The sequence below is a fragment of the Canis lupus genome, chromosome 1, assembly GCF_011100685.1.
Source record: "Canis lupus familiaris isolate Mischka breed German Shepherd chromosome 1, alternate assembly UU_Cfam_GSD_1.0, whole genome shotgun sequence".
Classification (NCBI taxonomy): Eukaryota; Metazoa; Chordata; class Mammalia; order Carnivora; family Canidae; genus Canis; species Canis lupus.
The window spans coordinates 88813920-88836577 of NC_049222.1; the positions used below are offsets into that span (position 1 = coordinate 88813920).

The window sequence follows — 22658 nt, forward strand, 5'->3', positions numbered from 1 at the left end:
TCAAAATAATAACTGGGAGAGAAAAGAATCATCAACAGACTTACTAGCAGTTTGGAACAGGTCCGGTAACTCATTTGCCAACTTTTCCAAGGCTATATCTGCTATAGGGCCAAATAAGACCACAGGTCTCTTGAAACCAGCTGAAATGAGACAAGAAAGGCCACGGAAACACATTTCATCAGCTACTAAGATAAGCAAAAATATTTTGGAGCGCCTGGGTGATTCATTTGGTTAAGTGTCTGCCTTCAGCTCAGGTCATGATCCCAGGGTCCTGGGATTGAGTCCAGTATTGGGCTCCCTGCTCAACGGGGAGCCTTGCTTCTCCCTCTCCCTGCTACTCCCCCTGCTTATGCTTGCTCTCATTCTCTCTCTGTCAAGTAAAATCTTTTTTAAAAAAGTATTTTATAGGCTAGTGATAACATGATTAAATGAAAAAAAATTATGTTCTCTCTCCCCCAGTTTAGACGTGCTCTTTTCTGAAGAATATGCCTTCACTCCCCTCCCCAGGATCAAATACAAACTTTGCTAGAAGTAACATATATAAACTTGCGAATGGTAGTATTTAAAAAAATAACTGAAGGACTCCTGAGTGGCTCAGTGATTGAGCATCTGCCTTCGGCTAAGGTTGTGATTCCAGGGTCCTGGATCGAGTCCCACATCAGGTTCCTCATGGGGAGCCTGCTTCTCCCTCTGCCTGTGTCTCTGCTTCTCTGTGTGTGTGTCTCATGATTAAATAAATAAAAATCTTTAAAAAAAAATAACTGAAATGTGGAAATACACTTCCATGTAGGAGTTTGCATAACTCACTTTTTGGAAGTCTTATTTCATGTTTGAATATGATTGCAACTCTATAGCCTGGCATGGGTTTAAATGGTAAGTTTGAAACTGCTTATTACAGTCTGAAAATGAAGAAAAACAGGCTCAGAGCCCAGTCAGATCATTTCCTGGCCCCACTTGGCTTCCTCACCTTCTCGCAGCAAAACCCTTTCGTAAGCTGGGAACTTGGTGCTAACTGACACAGCAGCTGTTAGATCTTCCCGACTTTTCCTTAAGTTCTTCTTCATGCCAGATCTCTGGCCACGCATTCTCCAGAAATCTGCTCTGTCCCCAGCATTGTCTCTCTGGGCATTCTGAACACTGGCCATTTGTTCAGCTCTAAGAGAAGAAACCACAGGTAGTAAAAACTTATTAGATAATGCACAAATGAAGTTAAAATGAACCAAAACCCATCAATGTTGCTTATGAACTTGGATTAGAGAAGATGCAGCTTGACAGTGAAGAGGTTTCAGAGTGGGAAATGTGGGGACTTTCTTTACCCAGTGAAAGCAGAGAAGGGCTGGGTGCACATAAAACCTACCAGAAATAGCTCAGTAACAAACATAGTGAACGTGGCTACCCTGGTAGGCTGGTGTATAGTAAACATAACCCAAATTCCTGCCAAAGTACAATTATCTTTCTTATTTTCTCCAGTCAGCCACCCAACATGTTAACTGGTGTGCATAAGCCTCTCCCAAGGATGAGGGCCACACAGTGGAAAAGGGCAACCTGTTCCTGAGGATCGTGTTGACATGCTCCAGCCACTCTGGTATCTGCTCGTGTGCTATGCAAGGCAGCAGACACTCCAGAGGAAACTGTTTAAACACCAGCCAGGTGCAACAACGAACCACATGATACTAACTAAATACAGCAAATTAGGTGATCTCACAGTCCCAGGCCATACCTCATGAACCAGAAGCAGGTGATAGAAGAGGACATAAAGACAAATTATGAAATCATATGGGGCTTCCTCTTTGAGCAGGGAAGGGACTGTAATTGATTTGTAGGGAGAAGGCTTAAGAGAGATGTAGGAGAGTGTATGATCTCAGATACCTGCTTTTGTTGGGGATTAAGCCCTTCTCCAATTCGTTTCCAATCCTCACAGCCAGCCAGTGGCCCAGCTTGCCATCATACAGTGTATCTACAACTCGGAAGACCTCCCCCCTGCTGAAGGCCAGGCTCTGTGGAGTTTCCTTCTCACATTCAAAGTGGCTTCTTATAAAAAATGAGTCCCCTCTGCCACAAGCCAGGATGTCTCTATACACTGAAAAACAAAAGCATTCTTGTATGTTGCATTCTGCTTAACTAGAGGTTTTTTTTTCTTGAAGAGTTATCAGCTTCTCCTATCTCTGATCACCCTTTTTACTTTTTATTTAGTAAACTCAGTGAACAGGCCCTATGGGAATCAGGACTCAAACAGGAAGAAGGACAAAAAACTAACTTCATGAGTCACTGTGATGGTTAATTTTATTGTCAACTTGACTGGGCCATAGGGTGCATTTGGTCAAACATTATTGTGTGTGTAACTGAGGCTCTTAGGGAAGGAAATTAACATTTAAATTAGTAGACTGAGTAAAGCAGATGTGCTCCTTGAGTGGTGGGCCTCATCCAGTCAGTTGAAGGCTTGAATAAAACAGAAAAGTGAACCCTTTCCAAGTAAGAAAAAAACAAACTTTTCCCTGCTTTAGAACTAGGACATCAGCTTTTTCCTGCCTTCAGATTCAAGTGGAAACATTAGGTATTCCTGGGTTGTGAGCTTGCCAGCCTTCAAACTATGACTACACTATTAGCTCTTTCAATTGTCAGGCCTCCAGACTTGGACTGGAACCAAGTTATTGGCTCTCCTAGGTTTCCAACTTGCCAAACTCACCCTGCAGTCCTTGGGACTTGCCAGCCTCCACAATCATGTAAGCCAATTCCTTATAATATACCTCTGTCTACACAAACACACAGACACACACACACACACCCCCTATGGATTCCATTCCTTTAGAGAAACCTAATACACTTGCCAATCAACCTCTGAAGCAAACTGGGAAGATACTGTGAACCCCTATTTTACTGATGAGAACAATGAGGTCTGGAAGGGTGCAGCAACTTGTCAGACTGGTAAGCCTTAATGTGGAAGCTGCCCCAGAGACATGGCCCTTTGCCTCTTTCATATGAAAAATCCAGTAAACTCCAGGCAGTACTTAAAGACAGATCACTATTCAGGGCAGCCCGGTGGCTCAGCGGTTTAGTGCCGCCTTCAGCCCAGGGCCTGATCCTGGAGACCTGGGATCGAGTCCCATGTCGGACTCCCTGCATGGAGCCTGCTTCTTCCTCTGCCAGTGTCTCTGTTTCTCTCTCTGTCTTTCATGAATAAATAAATAAAATCTTTAAAAAAAAGAAAAAAAAGATCACCATTCAGAAAAGTGATTTTATTCCAAATTGACACAACTGGTAAAATTATTTCAGTTGGTGCACAGAAAATATTTCTATAGAACATTAAATGGTACTCAAACTTTCTTCACATACCTGTGACCCAAAAATTGAGTGAAGATACACTTCAATTTTTTAATACCCAGACTTATACCTCTCTCATCCTTGTCCCACTTCCCCAACTCCCCACATTAAACTAATGATCAGATTTGCTTACCATCAGCTCGGCTCTGAGCTAAAATGGTCACCATTTCACCTTTAGGGATTTCTAGCAGGTAGAGAACGGCATCTTCCCGAACTAGCCCTCTGAAATCCTGTGTGTTCACCTAATAGGAAGGAGAAAAACAAGACAAAAAAAAGAAAAAGAAAAAGAAAAGAAAAAAAAAGAAAAAAGTCATTTTTTAAAAGGATGCCACCTAAGTTTTTTATGTTTGTTTTCATCAGGGCCTGGATGTAAAAAAAAAGCCCTTAGTGTCTCAACTCAAGCCCTCCCAGTACCTGCTATGGGCCTGGGCTGTATGGGCATCACACATTCCTGTCTCCCCACACTGCCATTAGAAATATGCCAAATATGGCATTAGAAATATGCCATTCCATCAAGGATTTGTCACTGGATCAGATTAAAATTTCTTGTTATGTTAGTGTGTCTGTTTCTTCTTGAGTTTCCCATAGAGGTGGTCAGGGAGGTAATACACAATTATGAAACTTAACTATAATGCTATAGGGAGTGGTGGACTCTTATGGTAAACAGGCATGCTGGCTCAGCTTAAGGTATTAAAAACACTTCAAAGTGATTTTAATAAAAGCCTGAAAATAAAAATCTAATTCCACCTTTCTCCTATAGCTTCTCTCACCTAAAAGGTTTTTAATATGTGTTTATGAGATTGAAGAGCATTAGCCTTATAATGGCAGGCCATTAGCCTAATACACAGGCTTAAATATTTACGCTTCTGGCGCACTTATTTCTGGCAAGGAGCCACAACACTTATCTCCCAATGACCAAAGAGGGGACACAGTACATAGCTTTTGAAAGGTAAGTCAGAAAGCAAGTAAAACTGAAACGTGGCACAAAGAAAAAGGCATTTTGGAATCTTTACTCAGTACCTTTAAAACCATTTTAAAACAGAATAGTGAAGTATGACATTTACTTAGGTAAATTAGTAACTTTTCCCTTTGAAACAATATTTAGCATTTAAGATATCTGTCATTCCCATCTCTCTATCCCCCAATTAGGGATCATCACACTTTAGAATCTAATCCTTTCTTGTGCCATTTATATATATACACCTGTAGCTGTATATGCCACATTTTCATATGCACTGTATATGCTTTTATTTAAGTAAGACAAGGCCATGGGGCTTTAGGGAAGACCTTGAGGGTCCCTCTGTCCATCCTATGGCCATGTGAGGCTAATCTTGCATCAAGCCAAAAATAAAACAGTGAAAATTAAATCACACATGGTAATTATGTTTAAAAACTTAGGCCGTTTCTTTCTCTTTTCCATCCCATAAAGTTTCTGAAAGAGAAGTAAGAACCATACCAGATAAATAATAAACAAAGAGACAGTCAAGCCAAGCATGAAAATACACAGACTTCTGATATTCATAAGATCACAGCACACTAGTGTGTTTGTTCTATGTTAGGCTGCCACCTTTACAAAGGGAAGAGCCGCACTTAACCCTCAACAGAAAAAGAATGATTAGTAAATGTAGAAAGAGTTTACCACATACATTCAATTTGGCCATGAAAAGGAACATCGAAACAAATTACTGTTAAAGAGGCCATTACAGCACTTTGATACTGGAAGGTTAGGCTCTACAGTCCTCTCCAAGAAATACCCTCTTTCATTATCTATTTAGTAGTCTATGGGGGCTAGCCGTGTCTGCTGTGATCCTGAAAAGGATTCGCTATCAGCTACAGCTTTTGATTGTACAGCAGCTTCTCTGCCCCAGTAGGCAAACTCAATCTTTTTTACTCCTTTGCAGAACTAAAGGTTCCTTTAACAAAATTTATTCACGCCCAAGAATGAGGACTATCTATTGTCTTTCAGATGAGATTACTGGAAAACAAAACAAAACAAACAAAACAAAAACAAGAAAAAACAGTTCCCACAGTTTTTTCCTTGTCTTTCACCAAGGTGGTAACAGGAAACAAGACACTTTCTTACGTGTAAGCATTGCATACCATGACGTTTACCTATGGAAATGACGCTTCCCATCTTTAACAACTTACAGAGAGGTGTGTTAAACCCATAGGTGAATTCACTGTTTTTTTCATGGAAATTCAGAAAAATCTCTCTTCCCCCAGCATACAAAAATATTTTATCCTTGAACCTTCATAAGCAAAGGCTTCCAAATTCCTGACTTCCTAATGGCCCCATTCTAGTTAAGAAATGTTTTTTTTTTCCTTTGGCATCAGCTCAAGAGTAAGTTGGTATGAGCTGGCACTCTGATGGGATTCTTATCAGTAGCACTTAGTAGTATTTCCTAGGATCATGTGCTACCACGAGGTTCACTCAGGTATACTTAGTCTTCTAGGACCCTGAGCAAAGCCAAAGAGGGTCTAGAATATCACTGTAAATCTTAGCAAAGCTCATGATCAAGGTTTGCCCTTCATCTGCTCCATAAATGAAATCTGAACTGCAATGAGGCCAAGAGCCAAAAAGGAAGAGGACTACCTATTTTTGTGCTCTGTTGCCTGCTTCCTTGGGAATTCAACTTTTTTCCTCCCCTCACCTTTGAACCAAGATGCTTTTTTTACCAGACCCCCTAGTGACTCATAAGAAATCCAAGTTTACAGAATCAGAAATTCAGTGAAGACAACTCCCTAGGATTCTATATTTTTGTATAGTCACAAGGTACTTGACATTCTCAACGTTTATAAGTCAGCGGACAATATATGTATCTCATGAAATGTCAAAGCTGAGTTGTTTATTGTTTTTTTAAAGCCCACAGATTATATAAACATATATAGTAACCTTAAAAGGATCAACATTTGATTAACCATTCTTGGACAATTTTAGATATAAACAACATATTGAGTGACAGCAACTTGTTATTTTCCAATGGGGAGAAAAACAGACATTGACCTTCCTGTTTTATGCCAGGAACTCTGCTAAATCCTTGTAGTGTTATCCATTCTCTACCTTCCCAGGGCCTCTACAAGGCAGGTATTCTCATCCCCACTGAAGAGATACAGAAACCTGAGTTCAGGATTGAATGAGGCTCACAGAACTAATGAGAGGCTAGGACAGGATTTAAGTTTAAAGATCTAAGCCGGGGATCCCTGGGTGGCTCAGCGGTTTGGCGCCTGCCTTTGGCCCAGGGCACGATCCTGGAGTCCCGGGATCGAGTCCCACGTCGGGCTCCTGGCATGGAGCCCGCTTCTCCCTCTGCCTGTGTCTCTGCCTCTCTCTCCTCTCTCTATGACTATAATGAATTAAAAAATAAAAATAAAAATAAAGATCTAAGCCAGTATCCTTTGTTCAAATACAGCACATGGTCTTAAAAGTGATAATCAGGCAGGGAATCAACAAAAAAAACAAACATTAGCAAGATCTCTTGAGAGATCTTCCTCCCAGGCCTGAAGTTAGAATCTTAATTTTTTTGTTAAGCAAACTAATAAAAATCCCTGCAAGGGTCTTGAACACTATGAGCTTCCACTGACATAGTGATGTTTTGGGTTCAGAGCTGAGAAGACAGGGCCCATTTGAGGGAAACAGACTTTATACTTGGCATCAACAAAGCTGTAACTGGTCTATTTTCACAAGCTGGACCACCTCCCCTTCCCTTACATAAGACCCCAGAAACCCCACTCTTTCCTAGTAACATGTAGAAACAGGGATGGGCTTTCCTACCTTCAGAATCTGGTCCCCCTCTTGAAGGCCTTCTTGTTCTGCCGAGGTACCCTCTTGAATACCAGCCACAAATATCCCAACGTCATTGCCACCAGCCAATCGGAGTCCCACGCTGTCTCCCTTCTTAAACCTCACCATTTTGGTATTGGGACTGCAATGAGTTCAGTTTTAGAAAAGAAATACGGGAGATTTTTCTTTGTAAAGGGGAACCAACATTAGCAGTGAAAGATTTTCTTGTATCTATAAAGAGATTTACATGTTACAAAGCTCCCATTTTTATCATTTTATCTTTTTGGGGACTGTGAGATGAGTATCAGTAGGCCCACTTAACTGGTTACTAAGTAGAAATACAGATGTTTAAGTAAATTCATTTAAGATTAGAAAGCAAATAAAAGGCACGGTTAGGCCATCTGACTCCCAGTTCAGGATTCTTCCAAAGGACAGCCCGGTACCACCACAGCCTGGGGCTTGTCAAGGCCAGGTCCTACTCCAGGAGCTGCTGCTCTTGACCACCACCGAATCAGTGGTCCTCATTATCCAGAACAGAGTGGTGTGTCATTCCTCCTCTCTCTCCACACACTAGGATCATCAGGATACTGTGGCCCCTACAGAGGCCCTGTGGCTAAGCAATACTTCACCTCTCTAGGAGTTACTGATCTGGTAAACTCAAATACTCAGAACCACATTCTGGAAAAGTAGCCAGATGAGTATACAAGCATTCAAAGTTAACATCACAAAGTTCACCCAATTCCACATTTTACTTTCCTACAAGTTATTTCTCATAAACACCAGCAACAGAGGTTGGTTAGAGGTGGCTAATTATCTGCAAAATCACCATCTGTGGTTAAAAGAAAAAAAAAAAATTCTTCTGGATTTCAGTTAAGGAGACAGGTATGTAGAAGGACAAAAGAAAAGAGACTGAAATACATACCCATATATTGCTTCATCTTCAGGACTCGGGCGAAGAAAAGTTCTTGGGGCTGCTTTAGGTTGAGGAGCTATGGATTTAAAAAAAAAAAAAAAAAAAGCCATCATTATCAACCTGGACTAACAGGAGTGAGTTTATCTCTATAAAAAGCACAAAATCCACAAAAATTCAAGTCTGAACCTTATGTTACATATTAGCCATCACATCAAACAACAAAAATAAGTCTTTGAAGTTTAATTCTGAGACATTAGCAGATGCCAATGGTTTCTCAAAATAAGAGGGGTAAGAAATGAAATTTCCAAAATGCAAGGTGCACAATCATATGCAAAAGATAATATTTTTATAACTTAAAAACCACATAAATCTTCTCCATCAAAAAAAAAAATCTTCTCCATCAATAAATATTTATGCATGTAAAATCATGATAGTTTCAGGGTGGTGGGGGCAGGGCTAAGGGATGGGTTGAGAGCAGAGGCAGGAGACAACAGGATTTCAGCTAATCAAATAAAACAAAATGTGACTGCGACAGGACTGGAAATAGATATATTTGGTCTCTGCCCCCGGTTCCTGATACAGAGCTCCTAAAGTCCCTATTAATTTCCAGAGTGACAGTGGTGCCAAGAGCATCTTCAGCTCTTTGCTTCCAATTCCTGACAGAACTCCTATATCCCTTGGAATTTCACGGGTGACAGAGCAACTTTTGTTCTAAAGAGGTAACTCCTAGATAGCCTTGGGTGGGGGCTGGTCACCAGAAAGAGCAAGCCATGATTAGAAACTTAGAACTTTCAGCCACCTCCCCATCATTTTGGAGGGAACAGGGGTTGAAGACTGAGGTAATAACTGGTCACACACATGACAGACTTCCATAAAACCCATAAACATACTATGGACTTTGGCATGCTTCAGCGTTGGTGAACACATCGAGATACTGGGAAGGGTGGTACCTCTACAGAAGACATGACAGCTCTGCACCCCTTGCCCTTTACCCTGCTTCCATTTGGCCATTCTCCAGTTGTATCCTTTATAAGTAAAGGGCTTCCCTGAGTTCTGTGAGGCAATCTAGCAAATTCTCAAACCTGAGTGAGGAGGGGGTTGGTCAGAAGTTACGTATCACCTGGAACTAGTGAGTGGTGTGTGAAGTGGATATACCTTGCTGGACTGAGTCCTTAACCTGCAGGGTCTGCACTAACCCTGGGGAGTCAGCACCAGAACTGGATTGTCGGGACAACCAGCTGGTGTCTGGAGAGTCTGAGAACTGGTAGGTGAGTAGGAAAAGAAACCCACACATTCGCTATCAAAAATGTTAAGAGCAGAACAAATTACTCAGGTTGGGATCAGGGAAGGGAAACACCAGGACCATAACTAATCAAATATTAACAAAATGTGACCAATCGGTTGGTATATAGAAAGGGCTGTTTTTCTTTATGTTTGTTTGTTCCTTTTTTTCTTTTTAAAGACTAGTTTTTCTGTTGTTTTTAATTTAATTGAGAAAGAGAGCACAAACAGAGGGAGCAGCAGGAAGAGAGGGATAAGTTCACTCCTTGCTGAGCAAGGAGCCCGATGAAGGGCTCCATCGCTGGGCCCCAGGATCATGACCTGAACTGAAGGCAGCTACTTCACAGACTGAGCCACCCAGGTACCCCCTGTTTTTTCAATATTAAAAGACAGAGACTGGAGTCCCTCTTCCATATGTAAGAATGATTTTTAAAAATTTCTCTCCATCTGGCCATCCTCTGGAATTACCAACCACATACTTTTGAACACATTTAAAAGGAGTCTCACCTGGTGGTTCCTCTTGGTATCTGGGTTCCTTGCTGTTCTCTGTGCCAACCACAGATGCAATATCCCCCATGGACTTAAAGGGAGTGGGTGTGGCGCCCATCCTGGACCATCTGTTCTGCATGTCCTCTCTTGAACTTAAGCACACATCACGTTAATGTCTCATAATGTAATAGATCCACAAATATGTATGTGTGTATGCTCAGTGTCGCGTGAGGGGAAGGCTACATCATCTTACTTTGGCCTTTCCTTCAGTTTTTCATTTGAGGAATGATAATCATAGTCGGAATACTGCTGCCGTCTCTCCTCTGGAGAAAATGATCGGTTTGACTCTATTTCTGAGATATCTGGTTTCAAAAATAAGAAAAGACTTTTTATTAAAATATTTAAGACCTGTACCAGAAATGATACTGAGGTAAGGCAACATAGGAAATGGAAAAGAGACAGGCAATAACTGTGCTATTAGTCTAGCAGTCTTCCCTTGAAGAAAATCTGGACCTCTCAAAAGAAGGGCATTAATTAATAAAGAGGAAGCCAAATTCAGAATTTTACATACCTCTTACATTATACTTTCCTTCAAAGCTGCTACTAAGGAATCAAAATTCAATTACTGGATCATATATGTATACACTCATTTTTAACCACACAAAGCAGTGCTTCCCAAACTTTAATGTGCATATGAATCACCTGGGATCTTGTTAGACTATAGCTCTTCTGGGACAGAGCCTAAGATTCTGTGATTTTAGCAAGTTCCAGGATGCTCATGCAACTGGACCTCACTTGGAATAGCAAGGAAGTAACCTATAAACACCTAGCATGTGGGGATTATTTCTTATGCTCTGTTTTCCTGCACTGCACTCACAGCAGTAACCAAATGATTACACTTTTGATATAATGGAAGCTAAACTAAGTCTTGAAATTTTACAAAGTAATTCTTTAAAAAAAAATCAATATGTCTGTCTTCAAACTTGAGAACTTAATCTTTTCTAAACTCTTCTGCACGGGGATCCCTCAGTGGCGCAGCGGTTTGGCGCCTGCCTTTGGCCCAGGGCGCGATCCTGGAGACCCGGGATCGAATCCCACATCAGGCTCCCGGTGCATGGAGCCTGCTTCTCCCTCTGCCTATGTCTCTGCCTCTCTCTCTCTCTCGTGACTATCATAAATAAATAAAAAAATTTAAAAAATAAATAAATAAATAAATAAATAAATAAATAAATAAATAAACTCTTCTGCACGAAGGAAGCATTAGATGATTAATTAGGAAGTATTGTGCCTACTTTTTTTTTAATGTATATGTTATACATGTATAATCACAATATTCAAGAAATGAACATTGCTTCCTAAGACAGAAGAGTGACACAGATCGCTAATCAATGAATACCACAATATTCAGCCATTCTGACTGATTCTTTACTATAGTGTCTACCTGTTTTAGCTATGATCTTCTCTTTGTTAGAAATATTATCTATTCGGATGCCTGGGTGGCTCAGTGGTTGAGCGCCTGTCTGCCTTCCGCCCAGGGTGTGATCCTGGAGTCTGTGAATCGAGTCCCACATCGGGCTCCCTACATGGAACCTGCTTCTCTCTCTGCCTGTGTCTCTGCCTCTCTCTCTCTCTCTCTCTGTCTCTTATGAATAAATGAATTTTTAAAATCTTAAAAAAAAAGAGAGAAATCTCTATCTTTTAAAAACATCTTAAAGTATAAGAATGAGCAATTTACAAATGGATGCGGTTAGGTCTTTAAACCACTCATACATGTATTTTTTTACTAATTTTACTGAAATTTGGTTTCAGTGGCCTAAATCAGAGTCCACTGGGGCACCTGAATTTCATATTGGAAAACTATCTTCAACAGACACTTAAATAAGAAAATAACCACCATTTACTGGAATTAAAAGTTTAAAAGAGAAGCTTTTGTTGGAAATATAACTTCCAACTAGATGGCTATGCTAAATTAGTTGACAATATGAAACCCAACAGCCTTCCATGCTTCCAGCTGAGCTCACAGCCTCCCCCTTCTTTACCTTCTATTTCAGAGTCGCTGTCATTTAATGATGGAATGTTGATGAGCGTTTGCTTGCTGTCTCTCAACACCACTAGTTGGAGTTTTCCTCTTGACTTTTCTATCAGTTTTCGGGCATCAGTTAAAGACATGTTCTCAGTTACAGTTCCATTTATCTGTGTTTACGGGGTAACGGTCACGTTACATGCAATACAGTAACTCACAGTGAAACAAAGTGTGTATTTTTCCCTTCTAAAAGCATAAGGGCTTTTGCTCAGCTATTCAAACAGACATGGGCTTTAGGATGACTGACTTACTAAAAATGAATTATCCTTTAAATTCAATATAACCCTGCATGACTGGACCCCAAATACAGGCTTGAGAGAGCTGTGGTATACTTAAGTTACTCTGCTAATTTATTTAACTTCCAAGCTCAAGACATTGGTTTGGTTTACTAATGGAACATGTTTCCTGACTGGAGAGGTTTATAAAAACTATTAAACATTCAGCATTAATAAACTAACAACTCTCTGTCTCATCTTTTCTTAGTTTAGGGAATAGTAGCTTAAACTTTAAATAAGCAGAGAAGAATAAAGTATTCACTTTTAACTGATACTACACTATTATAAATCTCCATGTCTGTTTTCTGTGATAAAAATCTCACCCTGCTGGCCCCCCAGCTTTTTTTTCTTACTATTGACTCCCATCTCAACAAAGTTTCACTGTATCAGCACTCAAATGGGAAATTTGGACTAGAAAGCCAAATGTGACTTCAGCTACTCTCTCTCCTGGTCCACTTACCTTGAGAATTATGTCTCCTTCGTGCAGGTTGCCATCTTTAGTTGCCAGACCGGTTCTGGTCATTTCCTTTATGAAGATCTGACTCCCAAGCCGGAGACCGTACTCTAAGGGACAAACACACACACACACACACAAACACACATATATATATTATCCACTTGTAGTGAACACTTAGTCTGCTTTTTAGATCAAGTTAAAAACCTACAAAAAATGGGGATTCCTGGGTGGACTCAGTGGTTTGGTGCCTGCTTTTGGCCCAGGAGTCCCAGGATTGAATCTCGCATCGGGCTCCCTGCATGGAGCCTGCTTCTCCCTCTGCCTGTGTCTCTGCCCCCCACCCCCGGTCTATCATGAATGAATGAATGAATGAATAAATGAATAGGTAAATCTTTTTAAAAAATCTACGAAAAATCAATTTTGCCCGTGGGACATTCTGTAGGACAACTAGCCTGGACTCATTGAAAAAGTGACATGTAAAAAACAAGAGACAGAGGGATAGTTCAAGGTTAAAAGCAACATAAAAACCAAACGTGATGCATGAGCCTTCACTAAATTCTTGTTCCAGAATGAGAGGTGGGGGTGGGAGTGGATTACATTATTTCAAAGCAACTTCAAAATGAACCATACTACATTGTATGGAAAGGGGTATTAATGTTAATTTTCTTAAGAACCAGTAATGGCATTATGGTTATGTAGGAGAATGTGCTTATCCTCTGGAGATACCTGCTGAAATATTTAGGGGTAAAGGGCCACCCTTGCAACTTACTTTCAAGTGGTTCCAAAAAACCACTAAGAAATAAAAGTGTGGGAAAGGAAAAGAGGAGGAAGAAAGGGGTAAAAAGGAGAAAGAAAACAAATGTCTCAAAATGTGAACAAATGGAGAAACTAATTGAAGGCTAAAATGAGTATCTCCTCTAAAACTAACACTTTACATTGGGAACAACAACAACAAAAAACAATTCATCTCAGTACATCTCAGTAAATATGTTATGCTGACCTGCCCTATTTCCTACAGGAAGGCACTGCAAATAGTATTCCCTTTATGTGTAATGATTCAGACATGTGGGGTTTGGCATTGAAAAAGTTTCAGTGTGCAAAGAAACAGGGTCAGTAAGCCAGGCAAAGCAAGTATTTAACTAAAACCAACATATTCTGGTTTTATGAACATATGAACTTTGAATTGCTCTCAAAAGAAAATACACTGTATTTTACTAAGTAAATAATAAATAATGAATAAAAAAAAAAAAGCTGCAGTCTTACTGAACAGTTGCAAATAGGTTCTTATTGGTATATTCTAGGCATCTCTCTCTTTTTTTAAAAAAAAGATTTTATTTATTTATTCATGAGAGACACAGAGAGGCAGAGACACAGGCAGAGGGAGGAGTGCAGGCTCCATGCAAGGAGCCTGATGTGGGACTCGATCCTAGGAATTCGGGATCACACCCTGAGCCAAAGGCAGATGCTCAACCGCTGAGCCACCCAGGCATCCCTATTTTAGGCATCTCTTAAATGGAGAAAAAATAAGCTGACCAGTTTCTAAGACATTTACCAGCCAAACTATCTGGTGCCCATGAAATGTAACAGCAGGCCATATAAGTGGATATTTTTCTTATGTCAGATATTGGTCTTGCCTACTGCTAGATTTCTTTAAAGATTAATTTCTAGGCAACCCTCACCAGTGATAACTAAATTATGATGTAATCCTAGCAAACAGTGGTAAAATATCTTTTTTTAAAATGGAACTTTTTTCTCCCCATGAATTCCAAGTTTAAGTAACATAATGGCCCAGGAGGAGTAAAATGCTATCTTAGCAAAGGGACATAAGCACTTTTTATCCTTGATAGTATTACTAAGACCAGGGATGGCTTGAGCAATCTTTTATGACAGATAAGATCTTTTCAAATTGTGGGTTACAACTCATTAATGAGTCCTGAAATTAATTTAGTAAGTTATAAACAGCATTTTAAGATTTAATGTAATGGAATCTCTCAGAATGCATCACACAGAGTAAGTACTGCTCCATGAAAGACATGCAAGTTTTTGATATGGAGGTGTGCATCCATGATTGTTTGTAAGATGTGGGGCTTTCTGTGGTGGAAGGAAAGGAGAAGGGGAGAGGAGGCAAGGAAGAGAAAGGGGAGGAGGAAAAGTATGAAAAGTACTGCTTTGGTAACTCAAAAACATGGGGTACAAGCCCTACAGAATGTGCATCAGGCCTCTCTGAAGGAGGTCTCATGCTGAGTCATTCTCAAAATTTCTCTATGTCCACATTTCAGTCTTGGAGCAGAGCTGTTTTTAAGTGTACAATTCCTGGGAATTGATCAATTAATATGTCATTATCAGTGGTTATAAATAAAGTATAGAATCCTTAAACCTCCTAAAATGTACATTCCTTATAGATAGTGCAATCTCTTTTTCTCCTTTGTTTTCTGGAACTGGACTCTGCATAGCCCATTATTCATATCCCTGTGTATTGTAATGGGCACCTAGTTCTATAACAACTTTGTGTTCTACTAGAAGAAGTAAAAACAAAACAAACTCTTTCCTCAGACAGGCCATTGAAATGCAAATTGCCAATGTAAAGGGCCAGAAGTTCACTTTGCATTTTGGGGTGCTCTTCATCTCTTTTCCTCTTGGAAGGAGAATTAGAGAACAAAAGGAGACAAATGATATGTTACAAGTAATTTAAAAAGTCTTAACCAAGAACTGATGCAAGGAATATCTCCGTACCTACTCTAATTTTTTTTTTTTTTTTTTTTTTTAAATTTATGGTAGTCACAGAGAGAGAGAGAGGGGCGCAGAGACACAGGCAGAGGGAGAAGCAGGCTCCATGCACTGGGAGCCCGACGTGGGATTCGATCCCGGGTCTCCAGGATCGCGCCCTGGGCCAAAGGCAGGCGCCAAACCGCTGCGCCACCCAGGGATCCCTCCGTACCTACTCTAAAGCCCTGTTTACTCACCTACTTTTATCTACTTCTAGGAGATGGAGTTTGAGTTCTGGTTCTACCACTTACTTAACTGGCTTCAAGATGTGGGCAAGTCACTTCCCTTCGGAGTTTCAGATACTCATCTAAATTACAGGTACTACTGGCTTCTCTAGCTGCCACATGAGGCTTTAGTGAATTTTGGATGAAATGAAAGGTTTGCTGGGGCACCTGGGTGGCTCAGCGGTTGAGCGTCTTCCTTTGGCTCAGGTTGTGGTCCTGGGTTCCTGGGATTGAGTCCCACATGGGGCTCCACACAGGAAGCCTAGTTCTCCCTCTGCCTATATCTCTGCCTCTTTCTGTATCTCTCATGAATAAATAAAGTCTTTAAAGAAAAAGAGAGAGAAGAAAAAGATGAAGGGTATACAAGTGCTCCAAGGAATACAGTATGGGACAGGGCAGCCTGGGCCAGGGCCCACCTCATCTGTGGGCATGCCAAAACCTCTCTGCACCATGGTCCCCCCAACTGTACAACAGAAATGAAGTCTCCTACCTACCACACAGGGTTCTGGTGAGGATTAAGAGAGTATTTATCTAGCACAGGCCTGCCATAGAGCAAAAACCCAAGATTAGCTGGAGTCCTGTCCTCTCTCATGGTTTCACCACATAAGCTGCACCAGCCTCACCAGGAGAGCTTGTTAACACAAACACAGACTCCGAGGGCTCTTCCCAGTGTTTCTGATTCAGTGGGGCTGAGCTGGGGCCTGAAAATCAGCATTTACAGCAAGGTGGTGCTTATGCTGCTTTGAGAAACCCAGGCCTAAGAGTTTAAAGCCACATTTTTGCATCCTGCCTCTGTCTTGATGACATGTCTTTGTGCAAGTTCATGAACTTTCTGTGCCTCACTTTCCTTATGTACGTAATGTAGATATAAGAAACTCCCACGTGAGGTGGTTAGGAGGAAGCAATGAGCCGGTCAGTGCTTGGCAAGCATTAAGTGCCATGTAGGAGTTAGCTGTTGTAACAGTGCTTTCCTTCATGGAGCATGCCTACCTTCATTTGCTTTGCTTTTCATCAGAAGGACCCCGATGGGCCTGTCCGAGTCAGGCTGGCCTGCATGGTCCGGCCGCCCCCTCAGCTCAGGGCTGGGGCTGCGGGAGCGCAAGTGCTCGCGGCTGCGGCTCCGGGACCCTGCGTGCCGGGCATCAGGCTGGGCCCTGCGGCCATACTCGGCCTCTGGGCTATAGGTGCGGTCGTAGCCACGGTCGTAGCCACGGTCGTAGCCACGGTCGTAGCCCCTGTCAGTGCTCATGCCGTGGCTGCGCTCTCCGGGCCGCCCGTAGTCATCGTCATGGTCCAGGCCCCGCTCCAGGCTCCGGCCCCGGCTGCGCTCTCGAGGCCGCCGGTAGTCATCGTCATGGTCCAGGCCCCGCTCCAGGCTCCGGCCACGGCTGCGCTCGCGCTCCTGGCTCCACGCCCGCTCATGGGGACGCCCCCTCTCCGGGCTGTCCTCCCAGCTGCGGCTGCGCCCACCGTGGCTGCTGCGCCGGCTCCTCTCGCTGTACCCGCTGCGGGCACTTCTGCCATCGAACTCATCCATCACCTCAAAAGCACGGTCATCCTCATCGACGGGTAGGCTGCCCTGGGGCGGGGCCAGCTGGACCTTCCGGGGCCTCTTGACCACCTGTCACCCAAACAAAGACAGTGGGAATGCAGGGCAGTGACAATTAAATACAGACCATGCGGTGGTTAAGAGCCCAGCCCCAGTTCTCTGGTCAGTAAAACTCTGTCCCTGACGGTTCACTAAGCCTCCAGTCCCTTGGGTTAAAAAAAAACAAACAAACAAAATAAAAAAACAAAAAAAAAACACCTCATAGAATCAAGTATAAGACAAGGAGTATAACTCAGTGCCTCCAAAATCTACTTCTACTCAGACTGTGAATAGCATCAAAGAACTTTAAATCACTAAGTTTTAAAAATCCAAAAATTGAGACATTCTACATACAACTGCCTAGATTCATCTAAAAGTCAATGTCATGGAGGGGGGGGAGGGCAGGGAGAAAGAAAGACCCTTCTAGATTAAAAGAGATAAGGACCCAATGTAGTGATTGAGCTCTAATTGGATGCTGGCTGGGGAAGAAAAATCTTTCAAGATGTCTTGGGATTTGGACTGGATATTAGATGATACTTTAGGGATCCCTGGGTGGCACAGCGGTTTGGCGCTTGCCTTTGGCCCAGGGCGCGATCCTCGAGACCCGGGATCGAATCCCACATCGGGCTCCCGGTGCATGGAGCCTGCTTCTCCCTCTGCCTATGTCTCTGACTCTCTCTCTCTCTGTATGACTATCATAAGTAAATAAAATTAAAAAACAATAGATGATACTTTAAAGTCACTATTAATTTCCTTAGATAGGATGACAGTGTTATAGTTATGTAGAAGAATGCCCTTATTGAGAAGATGCATGCTGAACTAAGTAGGATGGACAAGGTCATTATCTGCGACTTTGTTTCAAATAGTTCGCTAAACGTATGCATTTGTATACCTAGGAAAATCAAGTGAAGATGGTAGGATATTAACACTGAACAAGTTATATTAAGTGTTTATAGTTCAAATCTTTGAACTTTTTTTTTTGTTTGAAAATTTCATAATATAAAGTTGGGGGAAAAAAAAACCACATACCCAGTACATCCCCCTAGCACTGCGCTTAAACATAGTGTGCTCCAATTCTGGCTTCATGTGTCCATCTGCCTGGCTGGAGTAGGTACTCTGTGCTGCGGGCTCAGGAGGCATCTGGCTCATAGCTGATTCTCAACCAGTGTTTGCTGAATGAATGAGTGAGCAAATAAATGAATGAATGCTACAGACTGCCAATATCTCCTAAGACAGTCTAGTTTATTAAGATATGGCAGATCTTGTTTGGGCCTTTACAAATGGGTTTTTGAGCTGAAATTTATTTTCTATATTAACGCCGTTTTACAAGTGTTTTCAGTCTAGTTAATTGTTTTAGGATTGTGTAGCCTGGTTCCTGAGATAAGAGAACTACTGAAAGTTAGGAGAAGGATGAGGAAAAGGCAGGGAGAGATTACTTACATCTTTACATCATCATCTTTACAATGTCACCCCAAAGTAGAGGAAACAAAAACTTAGCAGCCGCTAAATTATGTAATTCTGTCAAGTGCTTAGAAGCAAGTGGTAATTTTCTTCTTAGCATATAAACAGATGCTATTGAGGCAAGCTGAAAGCAAACACAGAGCTTACAATGGCAGCGATCTTCCCACTTTTTCTCAGCTGCTGGACAGCAAATGAATGGAGCACATCCTCCATGGGGGTGCCGTTAACCATGACCACCCTGTCATTTTCTCTGCAAACAAAAAATAAAAATAAGACATGAAAAACTCCCATCTAGTCAGTGTAAATCGTTTATTTAGGAACACGTAGAAGCAGCAAATTGACCCCAAATGCTTAAAAGGCTCGGTGTCTGACAACTCCTGAGGCCGAATCAGTCAGCTCAATGTGAGTCCTTACTAGGAGGAAACCCACGAGCAGCTCTGTCTACTGGAAACCAGCGGGAATGACTCACACTCAAGGGTGCCTCCAGGAGGGACTCAGCAGTGGCAAGGTCTAGGCACAAAAAGAACTTCTGCACCAAGCCCTCCCCTCCCCGAGGTGCATGGTGGGCTGCAGAAAGTCTACAAACAGGGACACCTGGGTGGCTCAGCAGTTGAGCGCCTGCCTTCGGCCCAGGGCATGATCCTGGAGTCCCAGGATTGGGTCCCACATCGGGCTCCCTGCATGGAGTCTGCTTCTCTCTCTGCCTAGGTATCTGCCTCTCTCTCTCTCGAATAAATAAATAAATAAAATCTTAAAAGAAAAAAAGAAAAGAAAAGAAAAGAAAAGAAAAGAAAAAAGAAAAGAAAAGAAAAGAAAAGAAAAGAAAAGAAAAGAAAAGAAAAGGAGACCCCAGAGCAGGTTTAGATCCACCTGTGTTTTTAAGGGGAGGGGGAAGAGATTAGTAGTTTGCCTCAGATTAATAAAGAACTTTTGAGGTCATTAAAAACCTTCTTAAATATCTCTTCCCTAAAATTATTCTTTAATTCTACACTGCTCTCTGTATTAAAGATTGCTGACTTCGATATGACCATACAGACTTCAAAAGCCAACAGAACCGGGATCCCTGGGTGGTGCAGCGGTTTGGCGCCTGCCTTTGGCCCAGGGCGCGATCCTGGAGATCCGGGATCGAATCCCACATCGGGCTCCCGGTGCATGGAGCCTGCTTCTCCCTCTGCCTGTGTCTCTGCCTCTCTCTCTCTCACTGTGTGCCTATCATAAATAAAAAAAAAAAAAAAAAAAAAAATTAAAAGCCAACAGAACCTAAACTTTTGAGCTCTCTCTCTGGCCAAGGCAGCCACATAATTAATTTTAGATTCTGCCCTAAGAAATGATCCTGAGGAAACTAACTCAGATAGGCATCTTTTAAAATGGCATCATCTCTTCAGACCAGACGGCTGGCTGTGTTTTCATGTACTAAATTTTCCCAATTTCCACATTCCTCTTACAAATCAGATCATTAAACCAAAGTATCGTCATTAAATTTTTAATGAAAAAAATAAATAAAATAAAATTTTAATGAATATAAGGTAAAATAAAGTGTTGGAGGTAGACGGGAAAGCATGATGATTTTGTACTCCACACTCAGAAATGATTCCTAAGCCTAGGAATGATAGTTGTGATAGTTATAACTATTTCCCTGTGTAGAAAGGACTGCTCTCCTCCCTCCAAAGAATATTGGATATTTGGAATTAGGATATTTCCAAATGTTTGGAGCTTATTAAAACATTGTATGTTACATTCTCAATTCTTACTTTAAAACTTTTCTTTTTTTAATGATTTTTTAAATTTAAATTCAATTAATTAACATATAGTGTATTATTAGTTTCAGGAGTAGAGGTCAGTGATTCATCGGTCTTGTATAACGCCTAGTGCTCATGACATCACGTGCCCTCCTTAATGCCTGTCACCCAGTTACCCAGTTCCCCCCCCCCCCCTTTAAACTCTTCAGTATATATAAAAGTTCTTTTTTAAGTGCACACCCACCGCCCAAAGCACCCTGTCAAGAACCAACCAATGGGGCTGGCAGGGGCTGGGGCTAGGGCAAAAGACACTCACTGAAGCAGCCCATCAGCAGGCCCACCAGGTAGCACGTCAGAAATGACGATTGACGTTTCTCCATTTTCAAAGTGGGGGTTGTCTCTGCCTCCGGACACTGCAATTCCAAATCCTCTTTTGGAATCCTGTTCATTGGAGTTAAGAGAAAAATAAAAAAATAGAAATCCCTCCATAAGTGGCTTTCAGGATTTATCAAGCACTCGGTAAAATAAAGGTCAAACCAATAACGAGAGACAGCTCAGGAACAAAGGGCTTACAGATACAAATGAGAAACAAAATAAAGCACCATCATGGGTAGCTGACAGGTTTATAAAGGGAAATTCCTTATCTAAAAGAAACAGTCTTGTGAAAGCTGTAAAAGACTGACAGAACAGAGTTATCAGTAGAAGCTGGCAGGGGGTGGGAAATTACATCTTCTGTCCAAACAGGGGTGTGCTATTCAAATCACTAGTCATACCTGTTCTCATAGTCTCACCTGAGCTGGAACAGCTTCAGTCACAACTGAATCTGTATAAAGCACTATTTTTCAAGCATACCTTTAACTTTAAAGTTAGGTGAACTGGTGGTTTCATTTTAATATAGGGTGGGGGAAAAAGTAAATGGATTTTAAAAATTAAAATATGAAGATAAACTTAGTTTTAAGACTTTGTGAGAAAGCAAAGCATTAAACTCCTTCCTACATGTGTATAAGACAGAAAATACAGATTAATTATATCATGATTGGTCTAGAAATGTAAAACAGTGAACCCAGAAAAAATACATACCCCTAATTCATTTCAGTGTGTATAGAAGCTAAGCTCCCAGAGCATTTGGCTAGCTCAATCGGTGGGGCATGTGACTCTTGATCTGGGGGTTGTGAGTTCGAGCCCCATGTTGGGTATAGGGATTCCTTAAAAACAAAACCTTAAAAAGCTAATAAGCTCGTAAGGTTTCATCCAAATGATATGGCTATATGTGATTATAACTATAAATCAGGGTCTGCTTATGTAGAAGTGTACTCAGAGAATAAAATGAAGTCTCCTCCCACCCATGGAAGATTTCCCACATGGGACCCACTGTACCAACTGGAGACAAACAATTAGCAACATAATGCAGGCTAGACAATTGTCCCTAATTATGTGGCTTTGGATGGGGCAGCACCATCACCTGGGTGGCTAGTTTATACAGAGGTAGCTCCATCCTCTAGACCTAAAACGTCTCTCACTTTTGCCACTTGGGAGCCACAACTCAAGGGGTATGTGAAATGCTGGTGGCAGGGTGCAGAGAAGAGTCAGAAGAGAACTCTAGTCCAGAGTTGAAAAGTAAGACCCTAGGGGGAAACCACTCACCAGGAGAAATCATGTTATGTGACTGCTCCAGAAGGTTTGGCACCTAACCGCTGCGTCTGGGTTTTTTTCTACCAGGATTAATTTAATTCATTTATACAGGAACTAACTTTTACCAAAGTCAGGGTTTGAAAAGTTCACGGTTCTAAGGGTCAAAAGAAAACTCTCCTAAGGAACTTATAATCCCTCTAGGAACTTTACAGTCCAGAGCCTGGAGGGACTCAGAGCAGGACTAAGACCCCAGCGGAGCCCACAAAAGTCACAGAGATGCTGAGCAGGGCAGCTGATGGAATAAGGTCAGCCCAGCCACCCACAAGATCACATACAGACTCTGGGTGGCTGTGCTTGTTTCAAGTAGGGCTAACACCTATCACACCTACCTCAAACTCTGCTGTTAGAAGAATAAAAAGGAAGAGAGCTAACATTTATTAAGCAACCATTTTGTGCTGGAGTCCATGTATTAGAAGCTATTTGTAGTACCTCATTTAATCAAGAAGAGCAGTATCTGTGAATGACTACATATTAAGTGAAATATATTCATAGCTTCTGTCAATCCCATGGGCAAAAGGAGAGGATTTTTAAAAATCTGATTAACTCAGCACCTCTTAATAGAATCATGAGTAGGACAAGGAATACAAC

At 41.6% G+C, this 22658-nt stretch overlaps 1 protein-coding gene across 1 annotated transcript in view; it reads right to left on the minus strand.

Annotated features, from left to right (window-relative positions):
- Positions 1–22658, minus strand: part of TJP2 (tight junction protein 2) — a 105025-nt gene that overhangs the window by 14229 nt on the left and 68138 nt on the right. The window contains 13 exon segments of the mRNA NM_001003204.1: positions 45–140; positions 968–1155; positions 1870–2080; positions 3455–3563; positions 7094–7244; positions 8025–8091; positions 9804–9937; positions 10039–10147; positions 11825–11978; positions 12604–12707; positions 16581–17211; positions 18787–18889; positions 20695–20819. Of these exon segments, the coding sequence (NP_001003204.1) occupies positions 45–140; positions 968–1155; positions 1870–2080; positions 3455–3563; positions 7094–7244; positions 8025–8091; positions 9804–9937; positions 10039–10147; positions 11825–11978; positions 12604–12707; positions 16581–17211; positions 18787–18889; positions 20695–20819 (2182 nt within the window).